General features: G+C 45.4%; 1 protein-coding gene across 6 annotated transcripts in view; it reads right to left on the bottom strand.

Moving 5' to 3' along the window:
• The window catches only part of LOC123768112 (protein tramtrack, beta isoform), a 257,505-nt gene that overhangs the window by 139,057 nt on the left and 93,051 nt on the right, over positions 1-25,397 (bottom strand). For 2 of the 6 annotated variants that reach the window (XM_069306926.1, XM_069306924.1), the window contains exon 2: positions 25,144-25,236. The exons of the other annotated variants lie outside the window; for them this stretch is intronic. Coding sequence is in view for 1 of the 2 variants with exons in the window: in XM_069306924.1 (XP_069163025.1) it covers positions 25,144-25,236 (93 nt within the window). In the remaining variant the exon portion in view is untranslated. The remainder of the gene's footprint in view (positions 1-25,143; positions 25,237-25,397) is intronic. 6 annotated transcript variants of the gene reach the window in all.

Here is a 25,397-nt window from a genome sequence, read left to right as displayed (position 1 = left end):
CACAACAGACACCACCTCGGGGTCATGCACCACAACAGACACCACCACGGGGTCATGCACCACAACAGACACCACCTCGGGGCCATGCACCACAACAGACACCACCTCGGGGCCATGCACCACAACAGACACCACCACGGGGTCATGCACCACAACAGACACCACCTCGGGGCCATGCACCACAACAGACACCACCACGGGGTCATGCACCACAACAGACACCACCACGGGGTCATGCACCACAACAGACACCACCTCGGGGTCATGCACCACAACAGACACCACCACGGGGTCATGCACCACAACAGACACCACCTCGGGGTCATGCACCACAACAGACACCACCTCGGGGTCATGCACCACAACAGACACCACCACGGGGTCATGCACCACAACAAGACACCACCACGGGTCATGCACCACAACAGACACCACCTCGGGTCATGCACCACAACAGACACCACCACGGGTCATGCACCACAACAGACACCACCTCGGAGTCACAACCACAACAGACACCACGTCACGACCACAACAGACACCACCACGGGGCCATGCACCACAACAGACACCACCACGGGTCATGCACCACAACAGACACCACCACGGGGCCATGCACCACAACAGACACCACCACGGGTCATGCACCACAACAGACACCACCTCGGGTCATGCACCACAACAGACACCACCACGGGTCATGCACCACAACAGACACCACCTCGGAGTCACAACCACAACAGACACCACCTCGGGTCATGCACCACAACAGACACCACCTCGGAGTCACAACCACAACAGACACCACCTCGGAGTCACAACCACAACAGACACCACCTCGGAGTCACAACCACAACAGACACCACCTCGGAGTCACAACACCACAGCACCTCCCGTCATATTAACTCTGCGAAATGTTTACGTACTCGGTTCACTCCAGCTGACGTTTCCACTCCACTTCGTGCAAGACTGGAAACCCAGTAATGACGAATAATTGCACTAACCTTCACAAGGCAGCCATGACACCAAAGGTACACCGAGGGCTTTAAACCCCCCACCACAGCATGGTTTCCACGGGTACCTTGCAATCACACACCTGTCACATCATCAGACGAAAGCCAAGGTGGGGCTCTGCCTCTATATCTTGGCTTCTTAGAGTGTGACCCAGGCACGCGGGAGAAGGGGGGGGGTGCCCCCAGAGCAGCGACCCAACCGAGAGGTCCTCTCCCACAGTCGCGGCCCAACCGAGAGGTCCTCTCCCACAGCCGCGGCCCAACCGAGAGGTCCTACCACAGCCACGACCCAACCAAGAGGTCCTACCACAGCCACGACCCAACCAAGAGGTCCTACCACAGCCACGACCCAACCAAGAGGTCCTACCACAGCCACGACCCAACCAAGAGGTCCTACCACAGCCGCGACCCAACCGAGAGGTCCTACCACAGCCACGACCCAACCAAGAGGTCCTACCACAGCCACGACCCAACCAACAGGTCCTACCACAGCCACGACCCAACCAAGAGGTCCTACCACAGCCGCGACCCAACCGAGAGGTCCTCCCACAGTCGCGACCCAACCAAGAGGTCCTACCACAGCCACGACCCAACCAAGAGGTCCTACCACAGCCGCGACCCAACCGAGAGGTCCTACCACAGCCACGACCCAACCGAGAGGTCCTACCACAGCCACGACCCAACCAAGAGGTCCTACCACAGCCGCGACCCAACCAAGAGGTCCTACCACAGCCGCGACCCAACCAAGAGGTCCTACCACAGCCGCGACCCAACCAAGAGGTCCTACCACAGTCGCGACCCAACCAAGAGGTCCTACCACAGTCGCGACCCAACCGAGAGGTCCTACCACAGCCACGACCCAACCGAGAGGTCCTACCACAGCCGCGACCCAACCGAGAGGTCCTACCACAGCCGCGACCCAACCGAGAGGTCCTACCACAGCCGCGACCCAACCAAGAGGTCCTACCACAGCCACGACCCAACCAAGAGGTCCTACCACAGCCACGACCCAACCAAGAGGTCCTACCACAGCCACGACCCAACCAAGAGGTCCTACCACAGCCACGACCCAACCAAGAGGTCCTACCACAGCCACGACCCAACCAAGAGGTCCTACCACAGCCACGACCCAACCAAGAGGTCATCCCACAGCCTTAACCCAACCAAGAGGTCCTACCACAGCCACGACCCAACCAAGAGGTCTCCACAAGCCCTCGCCTTAACCCAAGCCCTCTCACCTTGACGGCCGCTGATCAATACGACAACTTGGCCGCGTAAAGAAGGCCTCCAGCGGGCGCCGGCCCCTGGCGCCTAGGGTACCCGCCGCTGCTCCTCACTCGCCCAAAAGCTTGAGCTCTTGGTAGGATGAGCTCTTAAAAATTAATTTTCGTCGGCGCATCCAAAGAAGTCACGCTTAATTCAAGAGGGCGAGGGGAAGGGAGGTGAGGGGAGAGCCGAGCGGTGGTAACCCCTTGGGAAAGGGACGGGCCAAGGGTACGAAAGGGGAATGGCGGTAAAAAAGAGCAAGTGGGCGAGGATGAGGGATAGTGGATAGGAAGATGGAAGATAGGGGAAGGGTTGCAGAGAGCATGTAGCAGGGGCTTCAGACAAGGATAGATGATAAAAGACTGTCATGGCGAGGGATGCAGAGAAGGGAGAGGGCGAGGGAGAGAGGGAGAGAGAGAGAGAGAGCGAGAGGCGCTAGGGCAAGGGTGAGAGTAAGATATGGCCAGAGGGGCAGCGGCAGCCTGGGCACTCTGCAATGAAACGGCCAGTTGTCCTGCCACGTCCATCCACCACCACCACCACGACCCACACCCACCCCCTGCATCCACAACCACCACCAGCACCCACCACCACCACAACCCACATCCACCACAACCCACACCCACCACAACCCACACCCACACTACCACAACCCACACAACCCACACCCACACTACCACAACCCACACCCACCCCCAGCATCCACAACCACCGCCAGCACCCATACCCACCACAACCCACACCCACCCCCAGCATCCACAACCACCGCCAGCACCCATACCCACCACAACCCACACCCACCCCCAGCATCCACACGCCCTCAAGGCTCTAGTAAAGTAACGTTCACACAAAAACTTCAAATTGTATCATAAAATTTTTAATTTAATACGAGTCATCAAGAATCGGATAATGAAAATTCCTGGACGTGAGGCTAACGCGGTGTAAGGCCAACTGCCAGGGACACGAGCAGACGGAGAAGACGTCCAGGAGACGGGGTGGAGCGGGTTTTCTTCCTATTGGGGAGTGTTGTACATGCTGCTATGGCGGTATGTCCACTCACAGGATGAGTGGCGCTGCCCAATAAACTCGCCCCTCGGGGCAAAATTTAAATTTAATATACGTCACACCAAGTGGCCTACAATATACGGTGCGCGCTGTAACTCTACTCCGGGGCTGGCCAAGCCTCTCCCCCTCCCTTCCCCTCCCAGGCAGGAGGGGAAGAGGGAGAGATGGGAGGGGTGGGTGTTTGGCGCTGGGCCGGCCCCGGCCCACCATGAGGCCAGCACCAGTGCCAATATTATGATTATAAACACGCCGTTGGCCACGGTAGGACTACACACAATACACCTAACGCCACAACAGCCATCGTGAGAACGATCCAGTCCGCAGTAAGCTGTGGCACGGCAGTGAAACCCACAGCAACTGTCCTGTTTCCCCCCCACACGGTAATCACAGCGTCCTGCACACCAACTAGTTGCTACCGCACTTGCCACTACATTCAAATCCTTGCACGACACCACGCGGGTTTTAGACCTTAACGGAATGATCTTCATTCGATATGCTGTGGCCTTATAATGCCCCCAGCATCGCCAAACATTATTTGAAACACGGCCATGCTTTTTCCTCTCCCTCCCCGCCCCCCCCAACACCCCTCTTCAGTGTTGACCCCCACGTGAATGGGAGGGGGGAGGGGGGAGCAGACCCACCACAACTTACACGTACCACAGAGCTGTAAAATTTAAGAGTAACGGCTTGCAACAGACTTGTTTATTGCAGGCCGTAGCCCTAGCCAACCACACGGAGCCCCTCCCCCCCCCTCTCTCTCGCCCCCCCCCCTCCCCCAGCAGCATTCACCGGGGAAGAGGGAGGGAGCTACGAGACGGGGAGAAAGGGGGGGGGGGGAGATACAAGATACAGGAAGGGGGGGGGGGTTGGGGCTACGAGATACGGAGAGAAAGGGTGGTGCGCCTCTTTAGAAACTTATTAATGCTGCCGCCTATACCTCTTCCGACACACTGGGCCATTAACCTCGCCCCCATTCTGCCTCAACAAGGTCCAACAACCATTCCCCCCCCCCAGAGTATCACTCAAGCAGAGGGAGCCACCAGTGTTGTACAACAGGGAGGACGGAAGTAAAGCAGAGTCCAGGGCAGGCTCCTGGACACCCACAGCACGTGTCCAACAAATAATGCACTCTGGAGAAGTGGAGGCACTCTTGTACAGGTAGCGGAACAGTATACACTGGATAAAGTGCTCTCTAAAAGGAATACAATGCGCACAGCACACCTGCCTGTGCCCTATTGTCCTGACCACTACGGGGGTCGAAGACAGTGTGAACCTTCACACTGTCTCCAGTGAGAAGAGAAGCCAGGGAGAACTGGCTTCCGCACACCAGGGGACCAAATGGCCCCATCAGCAGGAAATCGACTTTAACCAAAGAGCGAACACAATCCGCTCGCAAGCCCAGCGAACAACGAACAAAACCAGGATGAACGTCAACAAAACCAGGACGAACGTCAACAAAATCAGGATGAACAAGGTTAACACAGCGATGAACCACAAGGCACTCAAGGAGGCGGAAGACGATCAAGAGCCTCTGGACGCACTCAACATTATAAAATGAAGTTAGCTTACATCCAAGGAGTGCCGGACCAACCGGGCTGTGGTGGGTATGTGGGCCTGCGGGCCGCTCCAAGCAACAGCCTGGTGGACCAAGCTCTCACAAGTCAAGCCTGGCCTCGGGCCGGGCTTGGGGAGTAGAAGAACTCCCAGAACCCCATCAACCAGGTACCCCATCAACCAGGACACCGCTGCTCACTACGAGAACTTGAGAAGCAAGCAAGCAGAAAAGGGATATGACGAGTATAAGGCTGATAAACGATAGAGTGATAAGAGCACAGGGAAGAGGAGTCACGATGGACTAAGATACCATTGTCCCTAAGACTGCAGATAAGGATTGTTGGTATGCAGGTGATGAGTCACAATAACGTGGCTAATGTTGACCAGACCACACACTAGAAGGTGATGGAACGACGACGTTTCGGTCCGTCCTGGACCATTTTCAAGTAGATTGTCACAATCGACTTGAGAATGGTCCAGGACGGACCGAAACGTTGTCGTCCCATCACCTTTTAGTGTAGAACTGAGGCACTTCCACCGTGGCACTCTCGCCATGGGGGGCGACCGTGGCACTCTCGCCATGGGGGGCGACCGTGGCACCCCCGCCATGGGGGCGGCGACCGTGGCACTCTCGTCATGGGGGGCGACCGTGGCACCCCCGCCATGGGGGCGGCGACCGTGGCACCCACGCCATGGGGGCGGCGACCGTGGCACCCACGCCATGGGGGGCGACCGTGGCACCCCCGCCATGGGGGCGGCGACCGTGGCACCCCCGCCATGGGGGCGGCGACCGTGGCACCCACGCCATGGGGGCGGGAGTGGCACACCCATCACACATAACAAATGACTAGCGGAGGAGGAAGAGAAGAAAGATAAAGAGAGAGGGGGTCGAGAAGGAGATAAAGGGAAACAAAGGCGAGAGGATAATTTGAGGAGGAAGGGAAGCAAGAGAGGGAGCATGATGGAAGTAGGGCGCAGCACAGGAGGGGGAGACACACACACAGGGAGGAAAGCAGCAGCCAAAGGGAGTTCTTGGTCTCTTCTTGAGGAGGAAAATGTCTCCTTCAACGGTCTACCAACTCCTAATCCCTCAAGCCTGGCACTGCTAATTACCGCAATCTAACCTTAATGTGTGCCAGATGTCCAATGTCCTGATGTCCGTACATCACAATAGTGGGAGAATATCTTTCTGTTGAAGGATAGCAAGAACTCGTCGATGAAGAAGCTATAATCGGCCTAGCGTAGCGGATAGCAACTCGACGAAGTACCTATCCTCTGCAGTGATGTTACTCTTCAAGCGCGAGTACTTGTATTTCTGTAGTACTGTTCTGTGCTCACGTCCCGTTATAAGGCCGGCAATATATCCACGCTAAAGAATACATACATGTCCTTTATTGTCTGTATAGACTAGTCAAGCGGCAATTACCGCCAGCCAAGCACCAATTACCGCCAGCCAAGCACCAACTACCGCCAACCAAGCACCAACTACCGCCAACCAAGCACCAACTACCGCCAACCAAGCACCAACTACCGCCAACCAAGCACCAACTACCGCCAACCAAGCACCAACTACCGCCAACCAAGCACCAACCACCAATCAAGCACCAACTACCGCCAACCAAGCACCAACCACCAATCAAGCACCAACCACCACCACCAATCAAGCACCAACCACCGCCAGCCAAGCACCAACCACCACCAATCAAGCACCAACCACCACCACCAATCAAGCACCAACCACCGCCAGCCAAGCACCAACCACCACCAATCAAGCACCAACCACCACCACCAATCAAGCACCAACCACCACCACTAATCAAGCACCAACCACCACCACCAATCAAGCACCAACCACCACCACCAATCAAGCACCAACCACCACCACCAATCAAGCACCAACCACCACCACTAATCAAGCACCAACCACCACCACCAATCAAGCACCAACCACCACCACTAATCAAGCACCAACCACCACCACCAATCAAGCACCAACCACTACCACCAATCAAGCACCAACCACCACCACCAATCAAGCACCAACCACCACCACCAATCAAGCACCAACCACCACCACTAATCAAGCACCAACCACCACCACCAATCAAGCACCAACCACTACCACCAATCAAGCACCAACCACCACCGCCAATCAAGCACCAACCACTGGGGGGCCGCTTCAAAGTGCTACAAAGGAACACACGTGTACACTATACAGGAGTGTGGGAGACGGCTGAACGTGACAACACACACACATTAACAGTAAGCTACAGGAGCATTACTGGAAGACGCCGGGAACATGTGAGGGTCGCCACCACTCTACCTCCTACCACCAAACACATCAAACTCACCTGTAATAACAAAGTTTAAAGCATTCAAGATGTGAATTCCTTGTTCTATTATATATATATATATATATATATATATAATGAGAACAAGGAATATAATGGGAACAAGGAACAAGGAATGAGAACAAGGAACAAGGAACAATATATATATTGTTCTATTATATATATATATATATATATAATATATATATATATATATAATGTTCTATTATATTATATATATATATATAAGATATGAGAGATGAGAGAGAGAAAGGGGGGGGGGGGGTCGACAGGGGGGAAAGGAATAGCACCCTTGAAGCATTTACCTGCATTCAAACCAGAGGAAAAAAAAGGTTCTTGTCCATCACCATTCCCGGACACCTGAAGGGTACGCTCACTAAGGAACCTGATCACACCGGTAAATAATCTCACCTAACGGACAAAAACTGAACGCTACAATACGCTGTAAAACTGTACCCATACTTTACAAACAAACAAACAAACGCACAGACGAAAAAAAAACAGTAGACACGTCATAAAAATAAACGAGAAGTGAAGAGTAAGGCAGGGAATAAATGTAGAGACAACAGAGAGGAGGAAAAAAAAAACATTTTGCAACAAAGACAGGTTCGAACAGCAGGGGAACGAACCTGGCTACTCCAAGCCAGGCCCCCTCCCATATTTTTTTCTAAATTCAAACGCCAACTATAATTAAAGGAAACTCAAGACAAATAGAACAAATAAAAAGAAAGCAGCTAAACAAAGGAGGGATCCTTGAGAAGTCAGGAATACACGACTTATGATGAAACCTCCACAATGAAAGAAAACGGGTGGTCCCAGCCGGGGTAGAGAGACGCCATAGCCTCACCCACCAAATGTCAACCGCACCACAGTAACGCATGGAGGCTGTGGGAAGATGGCTCAAGTTGAACCACCATCAATATCTGCCCCTTAGAGAGAGAACCAGGAAGAAGAGGCGACCAAAACAGAAAACCCGTGGCGGCCAAGACACTGTTGGAGCAATAGGCTATAAAGGTGGCAGTAACGGTCTGCAACTGGGAGGTTTATTGCACGGCCCATCAGCCTCACCCCCCACCCTCACCCATCCCTCCCTCCCTCTCCCAGCCGAACTTCCCCTACCATCCCAGACTCCTCTCTGTCCGGGATCATCCCATGCTTAGTCGTCTTCTTAGAGCTGGATTTGTCCTACATTTGCTTCAGATTTCGCTTGTATTGACCGTGTAGCATGGTGGGCATCTTGTAGTTTCAACTATTCTCTAATCACTAAAGTCAACCTATACCTGGCTACAGGGACAATTATTCCCACATCTAAAAATGTCCCCGTTCACATGAAGCAAAGAAATCATACTATGGAACCTAATTAGTAAGGCACATCTTCCCGTGCGAGGAGTTCACTGGGTACATTTCTTGGTCACCTTGAACAGCCAGCTTGGCCATCCTTACCTCTGCCAAGACTGTACGTAAGCAGCCCTGGACTTGCTAACAACTCTCCTTAGAATAATCCCAGCGTTGTATGGGAATCTTGAGTAGTCGCCAAAAGGCGTGAAAACGCGGGAAACGCGTCAAAAGGGCGGGAAAGGAGGCGGTTCAGGGGAGGCGGGAGAATGGAGGGGGTCGGGCCGGGGGGGCTCCGCTCAAGCGAGCCACGTTAGCTACGGTTTGCAACACAAGCCTGCTACACGCGCTCTCTGGCGGCTCTCCCTGGCCTCTCGCTCTCTCTCCATGGACGCTGGACACGACGCTGTCATCGCCCCAAACTACTTGCTCAAGCTGTCGCCAGTAAAAGCCGGTTATAACTCCCACCCCCAGTGACAAAAGGCTACAGTTTTACCCCTAAATATACGCACCACGGGTGTGAGTTTCGTTAAAATTTGCTTCATATACCACGCCATTTAAAGTATCCCACCCCAGGTACCAGAAATTCCTACCACCGTCAAACCATGGGGAAATTCGAGCAACACACAATGTGATATGGATTCATAAAATTCTCCAACAAAGAAAAGATACCGACTATAATCCCAAATAGCACATCACTCACAGGACTTAACGGAGCGCGGAGGGGGGGGGGGGGGGAAAGCAGGCATGAGGGAGGGGGTAGGAGGGTGGGTGGGGGGTGATCTAGACCAGCCTGGAGAAGGAGGTTCTAACTACCACCACCCCTACCCCAAGTACCTCCAGCAGAGGCCACTCAGGCTCTCACTAGGGTGTGTGATAAGCACCCTTCCATGATATAACCCACGGGATGGCTTCACGGTAAAACTTCCCCTTTCCCCTCTCCTGCTGCTGCCTCGCCTCGTTTACCAGCCGAGGGCCAACTTGAATAGAAAGTTTCCTTTGTCTCACGCTACAACAGGATGTCTTGACACAACATTTATATACACACACACACACTTTAATTTCAAACATAACGTTACGAAACCAGGCAGGATACTGATGAAGGTCTGAGCCAATCACAAACCCTTGGGTTTTTTGTATTCAAGATAGTTCTTTTATTCGCGCCGTGCAAATCTAATATTTTATACGACGTAGCGTCACTTAAGATCTCGACTCCAGACAAGAGCGCATCAACAGGTCGGCCGACCTCTTAAATATTAAACCATTATTACTTGTCTAAAAGTTATTAATTACACAACTTTGTTCTGGCTTTTCCATGGTCTAATTAACGATACAAGTTTTCTTTGTATACTACAAGGGATATTTTGTACATTACAAAAAAAATATTCAACTGCACCTGCAAATTTGGACGCACTCACGCACGCTCACGAAATCGCATGCGCTCTCAGACGAATAGATAATTGCGCCCACGGCAGCAGTCAGTTGCGGCAACTTTACCTAATTTATATCAAAGTTTAATTCTCAGCACAACACATTAAGAATATATTAAATTATGGCGACTTTTAGTCATTTTAACACCGTGCGAACTTTATATATAATATACATATAAATAATATTATATATATATATATATATATATATATATATATATATATATATATACATACATACATACATACATACAGGTGAACCAATATGACCTCCCCCCTCCCGTTCGATTTCCAGCAGAGGCAGAAACTAATGTATAGTTTCTTTCACCTTATGGCCTGTTCACCCGGCAGTAAATAGGTACCCAGCAGTTATAGACAGCTGCTGCGGGCTGCATCCCGGGGACGCGTGTTAAGAGAAATATGCCTTAGTTATAAGAAGAAAATAGGTCGTGAGTCGGTAACATTAGACAACCGCCGGTTAGAAAGACGAGGTCCAAGAGCTATACACAGTCTCAGACATCTTAAAAATCCAGGAGTGGCCCGAGGACTCGCCCCTCGGATCCTGCCCATAAACCCCCCCCCCCACCCCTCCCATCAAGAAACCCATGCAAGACTATACCCCTTGGGGTCAGCAAGGCGGACAGCCCGCCTGCTTTCATACCTCTCACTGTATTTCCCACCCTTGAACTATATGTTTAACACATCTCTAACCCTGTCCATGGAGGACAGAAGAAAATGTATAAATGCTGGTTAGCATTGTAAATGTCTGGCCACGTTTGTGGCAGAAAATAATAATAATAATAATAATAATAATAATAATAATAATAATAATAATAAAAATCTATTTCCCACTTCTAACTTTCCTTCACCTAAGCCTCTCCTTCCTCCCCCCCCCCCATCCCATCCTCCCCTCTCCCTCATGTCTCCCTTAATGTATGAAAACCAGTTCTCTGTTCCATGTATTGGCAAACACGTGCCAATAATTTGCTGCTGTTCTAAGTTTACCGTTTGTTGCATTTCTAAGTCAAAAAGTACAATTTGATTTTAGCTTGTTATTCTAGCTTGAGAATAGCTTGAGCTACCTTATCCCTTTGTGTGTATTTTACCTTAATAAACTTATTTCAATTTCAACTCTGATCTCTAAAGGTTAAAACCCCTACCATTCATTAAAGCCAAAGCAATCGGTTTATTGTCAATATCACTTGCAGGCGAAATGACTTACACAAATTACTATGCTTTAAGGCAATTTGTGTTCCCTAAGAAATTGAGCTTTCAAGTATATACATTAAATGGCAAGACTACTTTTATTAAAGTTACCGCTACTCTATCTCAAAGTTTCCACTTAATTTTTTTAATGAAGTCTGGTGTTATTAGATAAGCGAGAGTAGGATACATCTTTAAAGGAATTAAGTTAAGATGGTACAGTACTTATATTTTTTGGGGGAGGGGGGGGGGGGGTAGTAACCATGCATTTTTTTAACAGGAAGAATTTTAACTTCACAAGAAGCGTTAGGGTATGTTTGTTGGCCAGACCACACACTAGAAAGTGAAGGGACGACGACGTTTCGGTCCGTCCTGGACCATTCATTCTCAAGTCGGTTGTGAGAATGTCATTCTCACAATTAACGTCCCTTCACTTTCTGGTGTGGTCTGGTCAACATACTTCAGCCACGTTATTGTGACTCATCGCCTGCTTGAGGTATGTTTGTTAACTAGGCTACAACGAATGTTATGATACGCTAGTTTAAGCATCTATTACTAGTTGCTACCTTGATATGGGACGAATATTAGGTCTGCATTATAGGAACTTAAGAATAAATTTAACTGCAGGAGGCCCATTGGCCCATGCGAGCTCCTGATTATGCCCAATCCTGTTTATACCCATTCATCGATCCCATTACGTAATAGTTAAGACGCCGGCTTGTGCCAGTTGCTTCGTTTCCCCTGCGTCAAAAAAGCACTGGTTTAACCTAATCAAAGGCGTCAAAAAAGCACTGGTTTAACCTAATCAAAGGCGTCAAAAAAACACTGGTTTAACCTAATCAAAGGCGTCAAAAAAACACTGGTTTAACCTAATCAAAGGCGTCAAAAAACACTGGTTTAACCTAATCAAAGGCGTCAAAAAAGCACTGGTTTAACCTAATCAAAGGCGTCAAAAAGCACTGGTTTAGCCTAATCAAAGGCGTCAAAAAAGCACTGGTTTAGCCTAATCAAAGGCGTCAAAAAAGCACTGGTTTAACCTAATCAAAGGCGTCAAAAAAGCACTGGTTTAACCTAATCAAAGGCGTCAAAAAAGCACTGGTTTAACCTAACCAAAGGCGTCAAACACTAACCAACTCCTTTAACCTACCGGAGACAACACACACTGGTGCTTTCCTTACACCACCGCAAATTTCACGGTGGATACGATTGCCTACAAAAATGTAGTGCGTTCAGCATGAGGCAGGAAAGGAAGGAAAGGAATTGTCGGGAAAGCGCCAAGCCATGACGACTATATAGCACTGGGAAAGGATCAGGATAAAGATTTGGGATGGGACGGGAAGGAATGGTGTCCAACCACTTCGACGGTCGAGGATTGAACGCCAACCTGCATGAAGCAAGACCGTCGCTCTACCGTCCAGCCCAAGTGGTTGGAAGCAGCAGTGGCACTGTCCATATAACAATAGGATTTTTTTTAATGTGGATGAAGGAAGGAACCGAATGAAGGAAAAGGTGTAGAAATGTTAAGCACAGTGAGAGTGACTAACAGCAGGCAAGCATGATATATTCTCTTTACGAAAACAAACATGGTGTCTACAGACATCTTCAAGAACTCACGACTTCACATTACCGAGGACAAGATCCATGTTAGGGTCATCGAGATCCCTTCTACCCGGTCCAACGACTGATCTTTCACCGGACGCAACCCACAACAGTTGCCTAACCCCCGGGTACCTGTTTGAGGGAGAAGAGGGGCATTGGTTTTTTAAATAAACGTAACCAAACGTTCCGCCCTGCCTGGGAATTGATTGGCGAGCCGATTGCGTTGACCAGTGTGTTCTCGTTCTCATGTTCAATATCTATCTCTTTATACAAATATACATCTCATTATATATATATATATATATATATATATATATATATTATATATATATATATATATATATATATATATATATACACACACACACACACACACATACATTCTCTCTCTCTCTCTCTCTCTCTCTCTCAATCTCTCTCTCCCTGACTTAGTTAAACAACATGTTACACATATGAACACCGGTCCGACTAACTACTGACCAGCCGACCTTGAATAACTGGTTAAATAACACAATGACCGCCAAAACGTAAGTACTGGTCAGTCGAGCATGAATGACTGGTCTAACATCACCGGGACGTGGCTCTCTACCCCTCCCTCCCCCGCCTAATACACCCAGTCCCGTAATAGCACCCCAAACAGGTTCTCCATGAAGTGCACGTGAAGAGCGATAAAGCACAAATCAAGTTACTGCCGCTGTGATTTACGACACTGCTGCAGGTGAGGAGATGAGAGGGCAGTGCTCTGGCTTCACCAGCCAGCCAGCCAGCCAGGCCTGGTCAGAGACCGGGCCGCGGGGACGTTGATCCTTGAAACCAACGCAAGGTTGCCTCAATATTGTACATCTGGTAAATCTCTAAACTGTATGTTTGAGAAATCTCTCACCCTGTCCATGGAGGACAGAAGAAAATGTATATATGCTGGTTAGCATTGTAAATGTCTGGCCACGTCTGTAGTAGAAAATAATAAAATAAAGTGCCTTCGGAATCATGGAACATCTGGATTGTCTTTTAATCCAACCCAACCCAGCCATAGAGAAGCGTAATAATTACATACAGACTTTTACATAATCAACATTTTATACTAATGAAAATGCGGAAGATAAAAAAAAAACTATCTTAGCCAAGAAATGAACTAGGATTAATTAATCATAAGACTAATATAATCCCTAAGATTGTATTAGGCTTAGGACACACAGCTAAAGTACAGAATAGATCAACTTATTTCTTTTGGTTTCAATCACGCTCATACCACCCAAACGGACTGTCATCTTAAGAGGCTGGGTTATCACACACACCTATCTTGTGATATCAACTCAATCGCCATATAATTATGCACAACTATTAACAACAATTCCTATGAAGACCAGGCAACATAACACTATCGTCACGCCAATACAAGTATCCCGACAATGCTATATAATCTGTAGGATTCATTCATCTCTCTCGACACTGCTCTTACACGAGGAAGAACTTGCATACTCACCAGACATAACATTATCAAGCTAAGACAAAATCAAAACTATGCGTCACTTACACCTTCAATATCTATAGCCACTTTTTTTTTTTTTTTTTTGGGGGGGGGGGAAGAAGGTAGAATTCGCGATGACGTTTTCTAGAGTGGAAGAGTAAGGAGTGAACTTCCAAAGACGTGTAGCATTATCAAGAGGGAATACTTACGGAGCAACACACACACACACCACACACCCACCCACCCACACACCCACACACACACACACACACACACACACACACACACACACACACACACACACACAGAGCAGCTGCGTTAAAACAGTTGCCATCTATGTGGAAGGTGCGAGGGGAGACGAGGACAATGCGAACGAGGGAACTGGAACACAGAAGGGAAAGGGGAAAAACAAAGTAAATAGAGAAACGAGGGGAATAGGAGAGGGCGAGGGCGAAAAGAGGGGATGAGTGAAGGGAAAAGATGAGGAGGAAGGGGAGAAGAGAGGGAGAGAGGTGAGAAGAGAGAGTCATAACGTGGCGTCGTCGAGGGTAGCAGAGTCGCCCCAGCCTCCGCCACGAGGGCTCACCAAGGAGCCCGGGACAAAAATTACCTCCTCACTTTACTACTTATTGAACGGCCACAACAAAGACACACCAACCCCCGCCATACATTTAATTGGGGATAGGGAGAGAGGAGAGGAAGAGGGTAACTTCAAAATTATGCGCATTCGTTTATCTCTTGACAAGGTTATCCGGGCTGGAAGTTTTACGAGAAACACCATCATGATATATTATTATTATTAATACGTGGGGCATGGTCGAGGATGTCTGAATCCTCGGGCATCACTTAGTAACAAAAACTGACCAACTGACTACCTTCCACACGCATCATCATCTTTGACAAATCTTTCACCCTGTCCATAGAGGACAGAAGAAAATGTATATATGCTAGTTAGCATTGTAAATGTGTGGCCACGTCTGTGGTAGAAAATAATAATAATAAAAAATACACGCATCATAAAACTACGCTTGTATTCATCCCCCTTATACTTTCTTGAAGTACTCTTAAGATGCGTTGTGATACATAACTATAAAGTTGCACTAATCAGAATACAAAAGCCTAGTGCCCCATATCGCAGACACTGCGAATTACTAACCAGAATACAAAAGCCTAGTGCCCCATATCGCAGACACTGCGAATTACTAACCAGAATACAAAAGCCTAGTGCCCCATATCGCAGACACTGCGAATTACTAACCAGAATACAAAAGCCTAGTGCCCCATATCGCAGACACTGCGAATTACTAACCAGAATACAAAAGCCTAGTGCCCCATATCGCAGACACTGCGAATTACTAACCAGAATACAAAAGCCTAGTGCCCCATATCGCAGACACTGCGAATTACTAACCAGAATACAAAAGCCTAGTGCCCCATATCGCAGACACTGCGAATTACTAACCAGAATACAAAAGCCTAGTGCCCCATATCGCAGACACTGCGAATTACTAACCAGAATACAAAAGCCTAGTGCCCCATATCGCAGACACTGCGAATTACTAACCAGAATACAAAAGCCTAGTGCCCCATATCGCAGACACTGCGAATTACTAACCAGAATACAAAAGCCTAGTGCCCCATATCGCAGACACTGCGAATTACTAACCAGAATACAAAAGCCTAGTGCCCCATATCGCAGACACTGCGAATCTATCATGGAAATATAGGCGTGAATCTTTAAAACATGAATGTCAATCCTGCTCGCGGGTAATGCCGAATATATGTCAATTTGATTATTGATCTACACTTACCTTAAACACAAAATTACCAGCAAGACACAGAGTGAGTGAAGGGGACGGAGGGAGACGAGTATGAAGGCTACTGAAATAGGCTGTGTCTGTCTGTGTGTAATAACACCTCATCATCTCTCAAGTGCGCCTCCTTAAGAAACTGCTGCCGCCACAAGCATATATACGAACATCTTAATTTTAATACAAATCACCCAACAATCTTCCTTCCGTTTCCTTTACAACAAAATATACCCTAACATCTACCATCCAAATCTCAATATTACATGAAAACCTAACCAGATTTCCACGGAGGGGGAAAAAAAAGAGATATCTAAACATAATATTAATTAAACAAGTCAGGCTGTGAAAGCATGTAGTATGACTTTTATCGAAGTATTTCCCGAATAGATTACAAGAGCCTGGTATTTCTACCAGAAGGGGGTTCACACGGTTGAAGAAGCCTACTTATCGCTGCTTCTGTCTGGCGTGCGCTGCCAACACCTCTCACCGGATCTCTATAACCATTGCGAAAATATATAACTTACAATTTTACACACATTCCCAATAAGAGAAAAAAATAGCATTTTATACCATTCACGCCCAAAGGATCAAAAATATATTGTACCAACGTGACAGAAAAGTCGCACGATCTGTGTTGAACGAAAAGGCGCATCGGGAACCGGTGGCTGAGCGAACAGAACACTGGGCGCGTGATCCTGTGGTCCCGGGTTCGATCCCGGGCGCCGGCGAGAAACAATGGGTAGAGTTTCTTTCACCCTGATGCTAATGTTACCTAGCAGTAAATAGGTACCTGGGAGTTAGTCAGCTGTCACGGGCGGTTTCCTGGGGGGTGGAGGCTTGGTCAAAGACCGGGCCACGGGGACATTAAGCCCCGAAATTATTTCAAAATAACCTCAAGATAACAAGATACAGGTATTAGAACCTACCGTGAACGATCCGTCGGAACAGGTGTTAGAACCTACCGTGAACGATCCGGGAGTCTCTAAGATCTTCGTGGCTACAATAATTAGACGAGGTATATTGGCTAAGATCCAGCCATTGCACCCTCCTTGAATTAAATACCAATGGTTGCGTTTTAAAGTTAAATTAAGGAAGGATAGATTAATTAGTTTAGTCATCAACTACCTATCCCGTGAGCAGTGGAAAGGGTTACAAAGGTTCACAATGGGGTTCAGAATGAACCTTTGACTTTCAGAATAGGACAACCCCCCCCCTCCCACCCAGGCAAATAACACACTAATGCTGTAACTGACTACAAATTCCAAAGATAACGCAACCTTATATAAAAGCTGAAAAACATATACACACATTATATTATTATATATATTAATATTATAATATATAATATATATATAATATATATATAATATATATATATATATATATATATATATATATATATATTAATATATATAATATATATTATATATATATTATATATATATATATAATTATATATATATATATATATATATATATATATATATATATATATATATATATATATATATATATATATATATAAATGTGCATGCACATGCAATGGAAACCATCCCATTTTTTTGGCTACGAGGTAATTGACTAAAAATTGACAACGGTCGTTTAACACGTTTTCGCACACAGTCGCTATAACCATAATGCTGCCAGCCGGGTAGTTTTTGGCTTACGTCAGACACCAATAGCGAGGATGATCAGACCCTCAACTAGGCCTGATCAGAAGTGCAGTGACTCATGACCAACGACAAGGGAGCCAGGTAAATACACGTTGTAACACGTGCATGGGTTTCAGCACACCCATGCACGGCTGTATTTGTAGCGCGAACACGTGCGTGTTTGACAGTCCACTGCCTCCAGACTCCTCAAGTCCCTTACGTCACTGACACGTTCTATCGTTTGGCGGGTTCTTTACCTCACCACAAACATGCCATGTTTTGGGTGGGGTGTGCGACAAGGGGGGGGGGGGAGGAGGAGGGAGGGAATATAGTAGAAGGTTGGTGGGGGGGGGGGGGGGGGTAAAATTAAGTAATGATACTTTTAAAAGACTCTTGTACTACCTAGAGTAGAATATTGTTGCACATTAAAAGCCCCATTCAAAGCTGGAGAAGTTGCTGATCTGAAAAACGTGCAGAAAACTTTTATTGTCTGAATCTATTTACTAAAACTTCTTTATTATTTTTCAGGTTCTGTTAATTAAGGTACCTTTCACATCCCACCGGCTTCCTGTCCCCGTCAAGGTCACTAGAGATGATGGCCCTCACGTAAATCTGTACCAGAAATAATTCCTTGCGAGATCAGAGGCTGTAAAAGAACCTAGTTGAACACACACACGGGGTATAATAGGTACTCTCAGACAATGCTATAAACGTTAGGTACACTTTGGCTACTCAACACTACCTCGAAATGTAAGGAATCATAACTTGCCAACCTCTTGCCGTTCAAGAGGAAATTAATTAAATACCTCTAAGGGTACATTATCAATTGGGGTGTAATTACCTAAGTGCAATTACAGGATGAGAACTGCGCTCGAGGTGTCATGGTACTCTGCCATATGACACTGAAACTACTGACAGTTTTGGCTTCCACCACCTTTTCACCATTTCGAACAGTCTACCACTGCAAAAGTAAACTTTCTAATGTTTTTACAGTATCCCACAGCCTGGTTGATCAGACTGTCATCCAAGCCTGTCAGAGACTGGGTTGCAGAGACAGATTCTTTAATTCAACTAAAAGTGGGTTATGGCGAGGACACGCTGTTCGTGGTGGTTATATGTGATTAGTGGCATTTGGTGGTACAGTGTTGTGACTCAAATGGATATGAATAAACTAGTTAAGCTTTCTCTCGAAGTATGAAAATGGCGGAAACATTTATAGGTGTATGAATAGGCAGAATATGGAAGAAAGCATGGCACAGAATCGGGATGAAAATAGCGAGCTACCTCATCCCGATACAATAAATGTACAATGAGTAGTTGCAGAGGAGGGCCAGAGGCCATGTCATGGTGTGGGATTGGGGAGGTACAGAGTAGAGGAGGGCCAGAGGCCATGTCATAGTGTGGGATTGGGGAGGTACAGAGTAGAGGAGGGCCAGAGGCCATGTCATAGTGTGGGATTGGGGAGGTACAGGGTAGAGGAGGGCCAGAGGCCATGTCATAGTGTGGGATTGGGGAGGTACAGGGTAGAGGAGGGCCAGAGGCCATGTCATAGTATGGGATTGGGGAGGTACAGAGTAGGGGAGGGCCAGAGGCCATGGATTGGGGAGGTACAGAGTTGAGGAGGGCCAGAGGCCATGTCATAGTGTGGGATTGGGGAGGTACAGAGTAGGGGAGGGCCAGAGGCCATGGATTGGGGAGGTACAGAGTTGAGGAGGGCCAGAGGCCATGTCATAGTGTGGGATTGGGGAGGTACAGAGTTGAGGAGGGCCAGAGGCCATGTCATAGTGTGGGATTGGGGAGGTACAGAGTAGAGGAGGGCCAGAGGCCATGGATTGGGGAGATACAGAGTTGAGGAGGGCCAGAGGCCATGTCATAGTGTGGGATTGGGGAGGTACAGAGTAGAGGAGGGCCAGAGGCCATGTCATAGTGTGGGATTGGGGAGGTACAGAGTAGAGGAGGGCCAGAGGCCATGTCATAGTGTGGGATTGGGGAGGTACAGAGTAGGGGAGGGGGGCTGTACAGTGGGGGTTTGTGCGACTGTTTGATGAAACAATTATTTATACTCAATCACGCCCAAAAGATTTACTCAAGTACATATTATGCGCATGTGTGCACGCACGATACACTGACCAGAATACAAACACACATACTATGCATGTTACAAAAAAAAAAAATTATGAAAAACTAGACCCTACCTTATTATATATATATATATATATATATATATATATATATATATATATAAATATATATATATATATATATATATATATATATATATATATATATAACATAAACCTAGGCATACACAGGAATAAAAATACCAATCGAGTGCATGGAGGAACATGGAAGCAATCAAACAACACAGTGAAGACAAAGGATGCTAGACGAGAGAGGAAAGTGGGGGGGGGGAGGAAGGGGGGGGGGAGATAACAGCCCAACACATGTGGCAACAAATAACACAATGGCAGGCTTTTCACAAATATCATGTAGTGCATAATTTATTACCCAACAACCCCATCTTGAATTGTTTTCTTCACTACAGTGCATTCATCCATCTATGAACTCAATGTCAATTTTTTACGTAACAATAAAAATCTAACTTCAGTAAAATTCACCCGAGAATGAATATAAAGGTTAAAAGAAATAATTCCCCCTTCTACACTTTACTAACCATTACTCACCCACAAGTAAACAGCCACACACACACCCACCTGCTGGCTAACATACATCAACGATACATAACCACCAAAGACACTTAAAATAATATTTAGTTTGAGGACTTTTCTTTCCTTATGATCACCAATTATTTGACTTTATAAACACTACAGATAAGTGTATAAATAAATAAACACTACAGATTCTCAAACTAAATAAGTCAAAAGAATCACCGATTCTTTGACTTTATAAATACTACAGCCCATAAACACCCCCATAATTTGTTATGTGCCACTGATTTTTTTTTTATCCTTCAATTATATATACAGTAACTGTATTCATAACACCTATGTTCCAGCCTGTATTACGAGTCTCCTGCGCCTCGAAAATATTTGAAACTTAATCGTAAAAAAATTAGGCATTAAAAATACAAGCTGTCATTTTTTCTATCTGAAGTTATTAAATAAATAAATAAATAAATATATATAACTAAAATGTTTATTCAAGTAAGAGTACATACATTCAAAATGAGTTACAAACAGAATGTTAGATTTCTAGATAGAGCTAATACGTACTACAGTGTATGCCTAAAGCCACTAATACAAACAGCATTTCGGGCAAGATTCTATTAATAACAGAACTCAAAATCATGAACAAGTCTTTAGCAAGAAAACTACAGTATATGTAGGCGATGAGTCACAATAACGTGGCTGAAGTATGTTGACCAGACCACACACTAGAAGTTGAAGGGACGACGACGTTTCGGTCCATCCTGGACCATTCTCAATCGACTTGAGAATGGTCCAGGACGGACCGAAACGTCGTCGTCCCTTCAACTTCTAGTGTGTGGTCTGGTCTACAGTATATGTAAAAAAGCCATTCTAAAATTATAAATCAACACCAAAATGTTTAATTTTACATGCAGTAATATCTACGTACACAACATGCTACAAAATAGAAAACATACAGTACTTATAAAAAAAAAAAAAAAAAAATTTGTTAGTGCATGTTAAGTATGAATTAATTAATAAATGTTAATTCTTCATCGAGTACATTATTCTTTTGGTTTTTGGTGTTACTGCTTGCGCTGATGTTTGATTCAATTACCAGCTTATGGCAGCACTTGCTGCATCCAGGCACCCACTTTGAACCCAAGAGGACCTGGTTGAACGTAAAATTTTTAAATGTTTTTCTAGGAAAATGTAACTAAGCTACCTTAAACATCATTGGCATGTTTTTCCTAGGGTGATTGCAGTTACCCGTGTCAAAAAATTATTAAACCCTTTCATGCACTTTTTCACTTCTATCATGTTCCCCTTTATATTTTTTAAAAGCACAGATAGATATAGATGACATCTGACTCCTATTAACATGCTTAGAGCTCTCCCTTTTATTTATCCTAATCTCTTCTCCGTAACAAAGGTTCGCTATTCCCAAGATATAGCAATTCATTTTACTCGGCATGCTTTCCAGAGAATTTACATCCAGTTACTGTACTCAGTTACCCATGTGGAGTCTTACAAGAGAAAAATAAAAATGAAGGATAACAAAAGTAAGGTTATAAATGCTACTACTGTAAATATTAATTGCATCCTTGTGGTGCAGCGGCAAGTGTAGTCGGGTCACAGCCAAGAGGCCCCGGGTTTGACTCCTGCTGTAGGACACGTTTTCACTTTATGCCTTTGTTCACCTAGCAGTAAATATTTACCCAGGAAATAGACAAATGTGGGTTACATCCTGGGAGAGATCAGTATTGGCCTAAAGGGTACCTCGATAATCCTAACAGGATTAATGTCCCCCAACTACAGTATGCGAAACTGCAAGGTGAATTGTACCATGTTGCTCCGAGTTCCTTATTAATTTTTCCTGTGGAGAAATTAAATGTCTTACTAAGGCCAAGCTATGTAATATCAAAATTATGACCACTGTCTAAGGCTTCAGGTATTTTAAGAAAAATTTGATCAAACTTGTCAAATATGATTGTGCCTTAGTACATACATACAGCAGAGCAAGCATACAGCATACATACAGTAAATTATGTACTAAATTAACATATTTATCTCCAAATTACTTTTGTATAAATAAGGTGCAAGATTTCATAATCAGTAAATTTATTTACATATAAACATGGGATTGATGTTACTTTATGAAAGTGCCAAGGCAAGAACTGCTTTCAACGAGTTCTCTCCTAAGGAACATGGAAGATAAATGAACTTTACCGATTCATTACTGAACTTAAATTAAGAACCCAATTGGAATAACCTGAAACTTCTTAAGTCCCTGTCTCTCGACACTACAGCAGTTAATGGGGAATATAAAGGGATATTTCAAGTGAAATTTCCTTGGCTGTTTACTCATGAATGGGCATAGTACAGTCCCTGAATTTGATAATCCCTGTTGCCGATACCTGCTTGATTGGGTTCTTGGAGTTCTATTCCCCAACCCCCGGCCCAAGGCCAGTCTTGATAGCAATCGCCCAATAGGCAGATGTGAAAGAATGCAAGGCTCCTCATGCACAAGACTTTAAACGCTTGAGCCTTAGCTCAACTTTATCTAGTACAGTCCTGTACAGTACTTAACTTTGTTAATCCTCATCATAAGCACAATCACAAAAACATACAGCATGCCAACAGTGGCAGGATCTGTAATACTGACGGCAGAATACCATAATAACCAGGTAAGGGATGTAGCCCAAGTTCAACACCAACATGAGTTGGAAGACTGGGGACAAAAATGGGCGGTCCCACACCAGTGTTGACACCCCTCTTCCCCATACATGTTGAAAATAACCACTCAAATGTTGGTACTCAAAACTGTTTCTATTCTCTAATGTGTAATAGGTAAAATCATACTTTCCATAGAGCACAAGCTTACTCTATATTCTTCAAGCAGCAGCTTAAGTGCACTCTATCCTCGAATGGCAATACTTAATTGAGTGATGGCAGCTTGATTAGGACTCTTGAAGGATGCTGATAATTAACTTGACATCCTACATTTGCAATTTGTAATCCAACTTTGCATGGGTTAAAGCACCAGCCCGTCCGCCTAAGGTTTCCCAAACGTCAAGAAAAGTCAATTTAAAGCGTCCTCTCCTAATCTACCAGAGGACCCAAGACAGAAAACAGGCCAGTACATCACTTTTGCAAGCTGCTTCCATTTTCTAGTATGACATTTTCTTTACCTTATGTAACGCATACGAGCGAAAAGTGACGTTCTTTGTAGGAAGACAGGTTGAAAGTACAGCCAGCTTGCTCTATGCAGACAGGAGAAATACCTTCTCACCCTTCTTACATCCAGAAGCTGCCTGGATCCTAAAGTACTATGTAGTTTCCTGGCACTAATCACAGTATACTTCAAACATAACTTAGTTACGGTGGTGGTTGGTTTGGTCCAATGTACGCCTATGTGAGTTTGGCAATAGTTAACAGGTTTTGGCACTGGTGTGGTTCATGGGAAATGACCACAGGTCATGGTTACTATGAACATTTGCTACTTGGTCAAATGGAATGCAGCCCCAGTTATTTAAGTACATTATATAATTGGACCATGTAAAAACATTACAATAGAATTAGTGTTGAACTGTATATTGTGTTTGAATGAATATTTACAATATAATAATTCATTTTGTCAGGGACAGGCAGCCTGTGTGTGTGATATTATATTTTTTACACACACACAGACACATTAGGCTTATATCAAGGTCAAACTACTGACCCTCCCCCCAGAATGCATTCCCCCCCCTACCCCCCAACAAGCAAACTCCTGGGTATTTTTTTTACTGCTAGGTTAATAAAAGCATTAGGAGATGGGAAACGTGCCCAACTATTTCTATCCTGCCTGGGATTCAAACCCAGGACTTCCATCTATGAAATTAAAATGAATCCATCTGTACTACTGACTCATGTTATGAAGTAAAACAGTTAGCCTTGGAAACATTACAGTCCTATCAGAAAAACTGACGGGCTACTCCTCCTCCAACTGGTTGTTCTTTTCGGAAACTGACGCTGCAATGCTACTTAGTATCTCAACTTGTTGATCCGATCCATTTTCATCCAAACATTCCCCTATCAACAAAAATATTTTTTGCAAATATTTTTACTTATCACTTATTTCTCTATTAATTTTTTGTTCCGACTTCTTACTTGTCTCCTGAAGGAAAATTCCTGAAGAAGACTCCTGAAGGAGTCATTCCATGTATTTTAAATGCAAGTGACAACCACTTCACAATTATAATAGCCAAACAGCAAGCAAAATTCACTGACTTAAGTTTAAGATCCATTTTTATACTTTTTTTAACACTTGTACAGTTCTAGAATATAGCAAGACATAATGGACAACAAAAACTTGTTAAAGAGCTCATAAGATAGAGTAATATGGTCAGCACATATGGTGAGGTCAATTAGTGCAAACACTGAACACAAATACAAGCCTTTTACTAGACCTGACCTGTAAATGGTAAAGCATATAATTCTACAAGTAGGGAAATTCTAGGTTAGTACTACAAGAGTTCAGTAACACAATAATTGATGTAGATGGGTAAATAAAAAAAAAAGTTGAGAAAAAGAATGCATCAGATTGGTAGAGGTTTATCGTAAAATATAAACAGGAAAAGGAATGTCTTAATCCTTCAATTGAAGACAAAAAATATTTCTGATAATGAATGAATCAAACATTAAAAAGAGAATGAGATCGAGGTTCTGGAATGCGCGAGATAAGTTACTAGGAAAATCATACTTACCAGCTCTCTGTAATTCTTGAGAAGAAACAAAACTTTCTTGTCCTTGAGGCCAAGTAGGCCTACAGCTCACTCTACTAACAGAAAGACACTCACCTGAAAAAATAAAAAAATTGGCTGGTTAGGAACATCTGCAACATAAAATAATAGTGTCAAGAAAACTTCCTTCAAGTTTAAACTATTTTTCAGAGAATAATGTGAAATGGCAGGAAAATACTTAGGCTATAAGGCAAAGTGGAATAACAATGCTAGTCTTA

The sequence above is a fragment of the Procambarus clarkii genome, chromosome 59 (genome assembly GCF_040958095.1).
Source record: "Procambarus clarkii isolate CNS0578487 chromosome 59, FALCON_Pclarkii_2.0, whole genome shotgun sequence".
Taxonomy (NCBI): domain Eukaryota; kingdom Metazoa; phylum Arthropoda; class Malacostraca; order Decapoda; family Cambaridae; genus Procambarus; species Procambarus clarkii.
The sequence above is the reverse complement of the archived record's forward strand: the minus strand, read 5'-3'. Positions and strand labels throughout refer to the sequence as shown.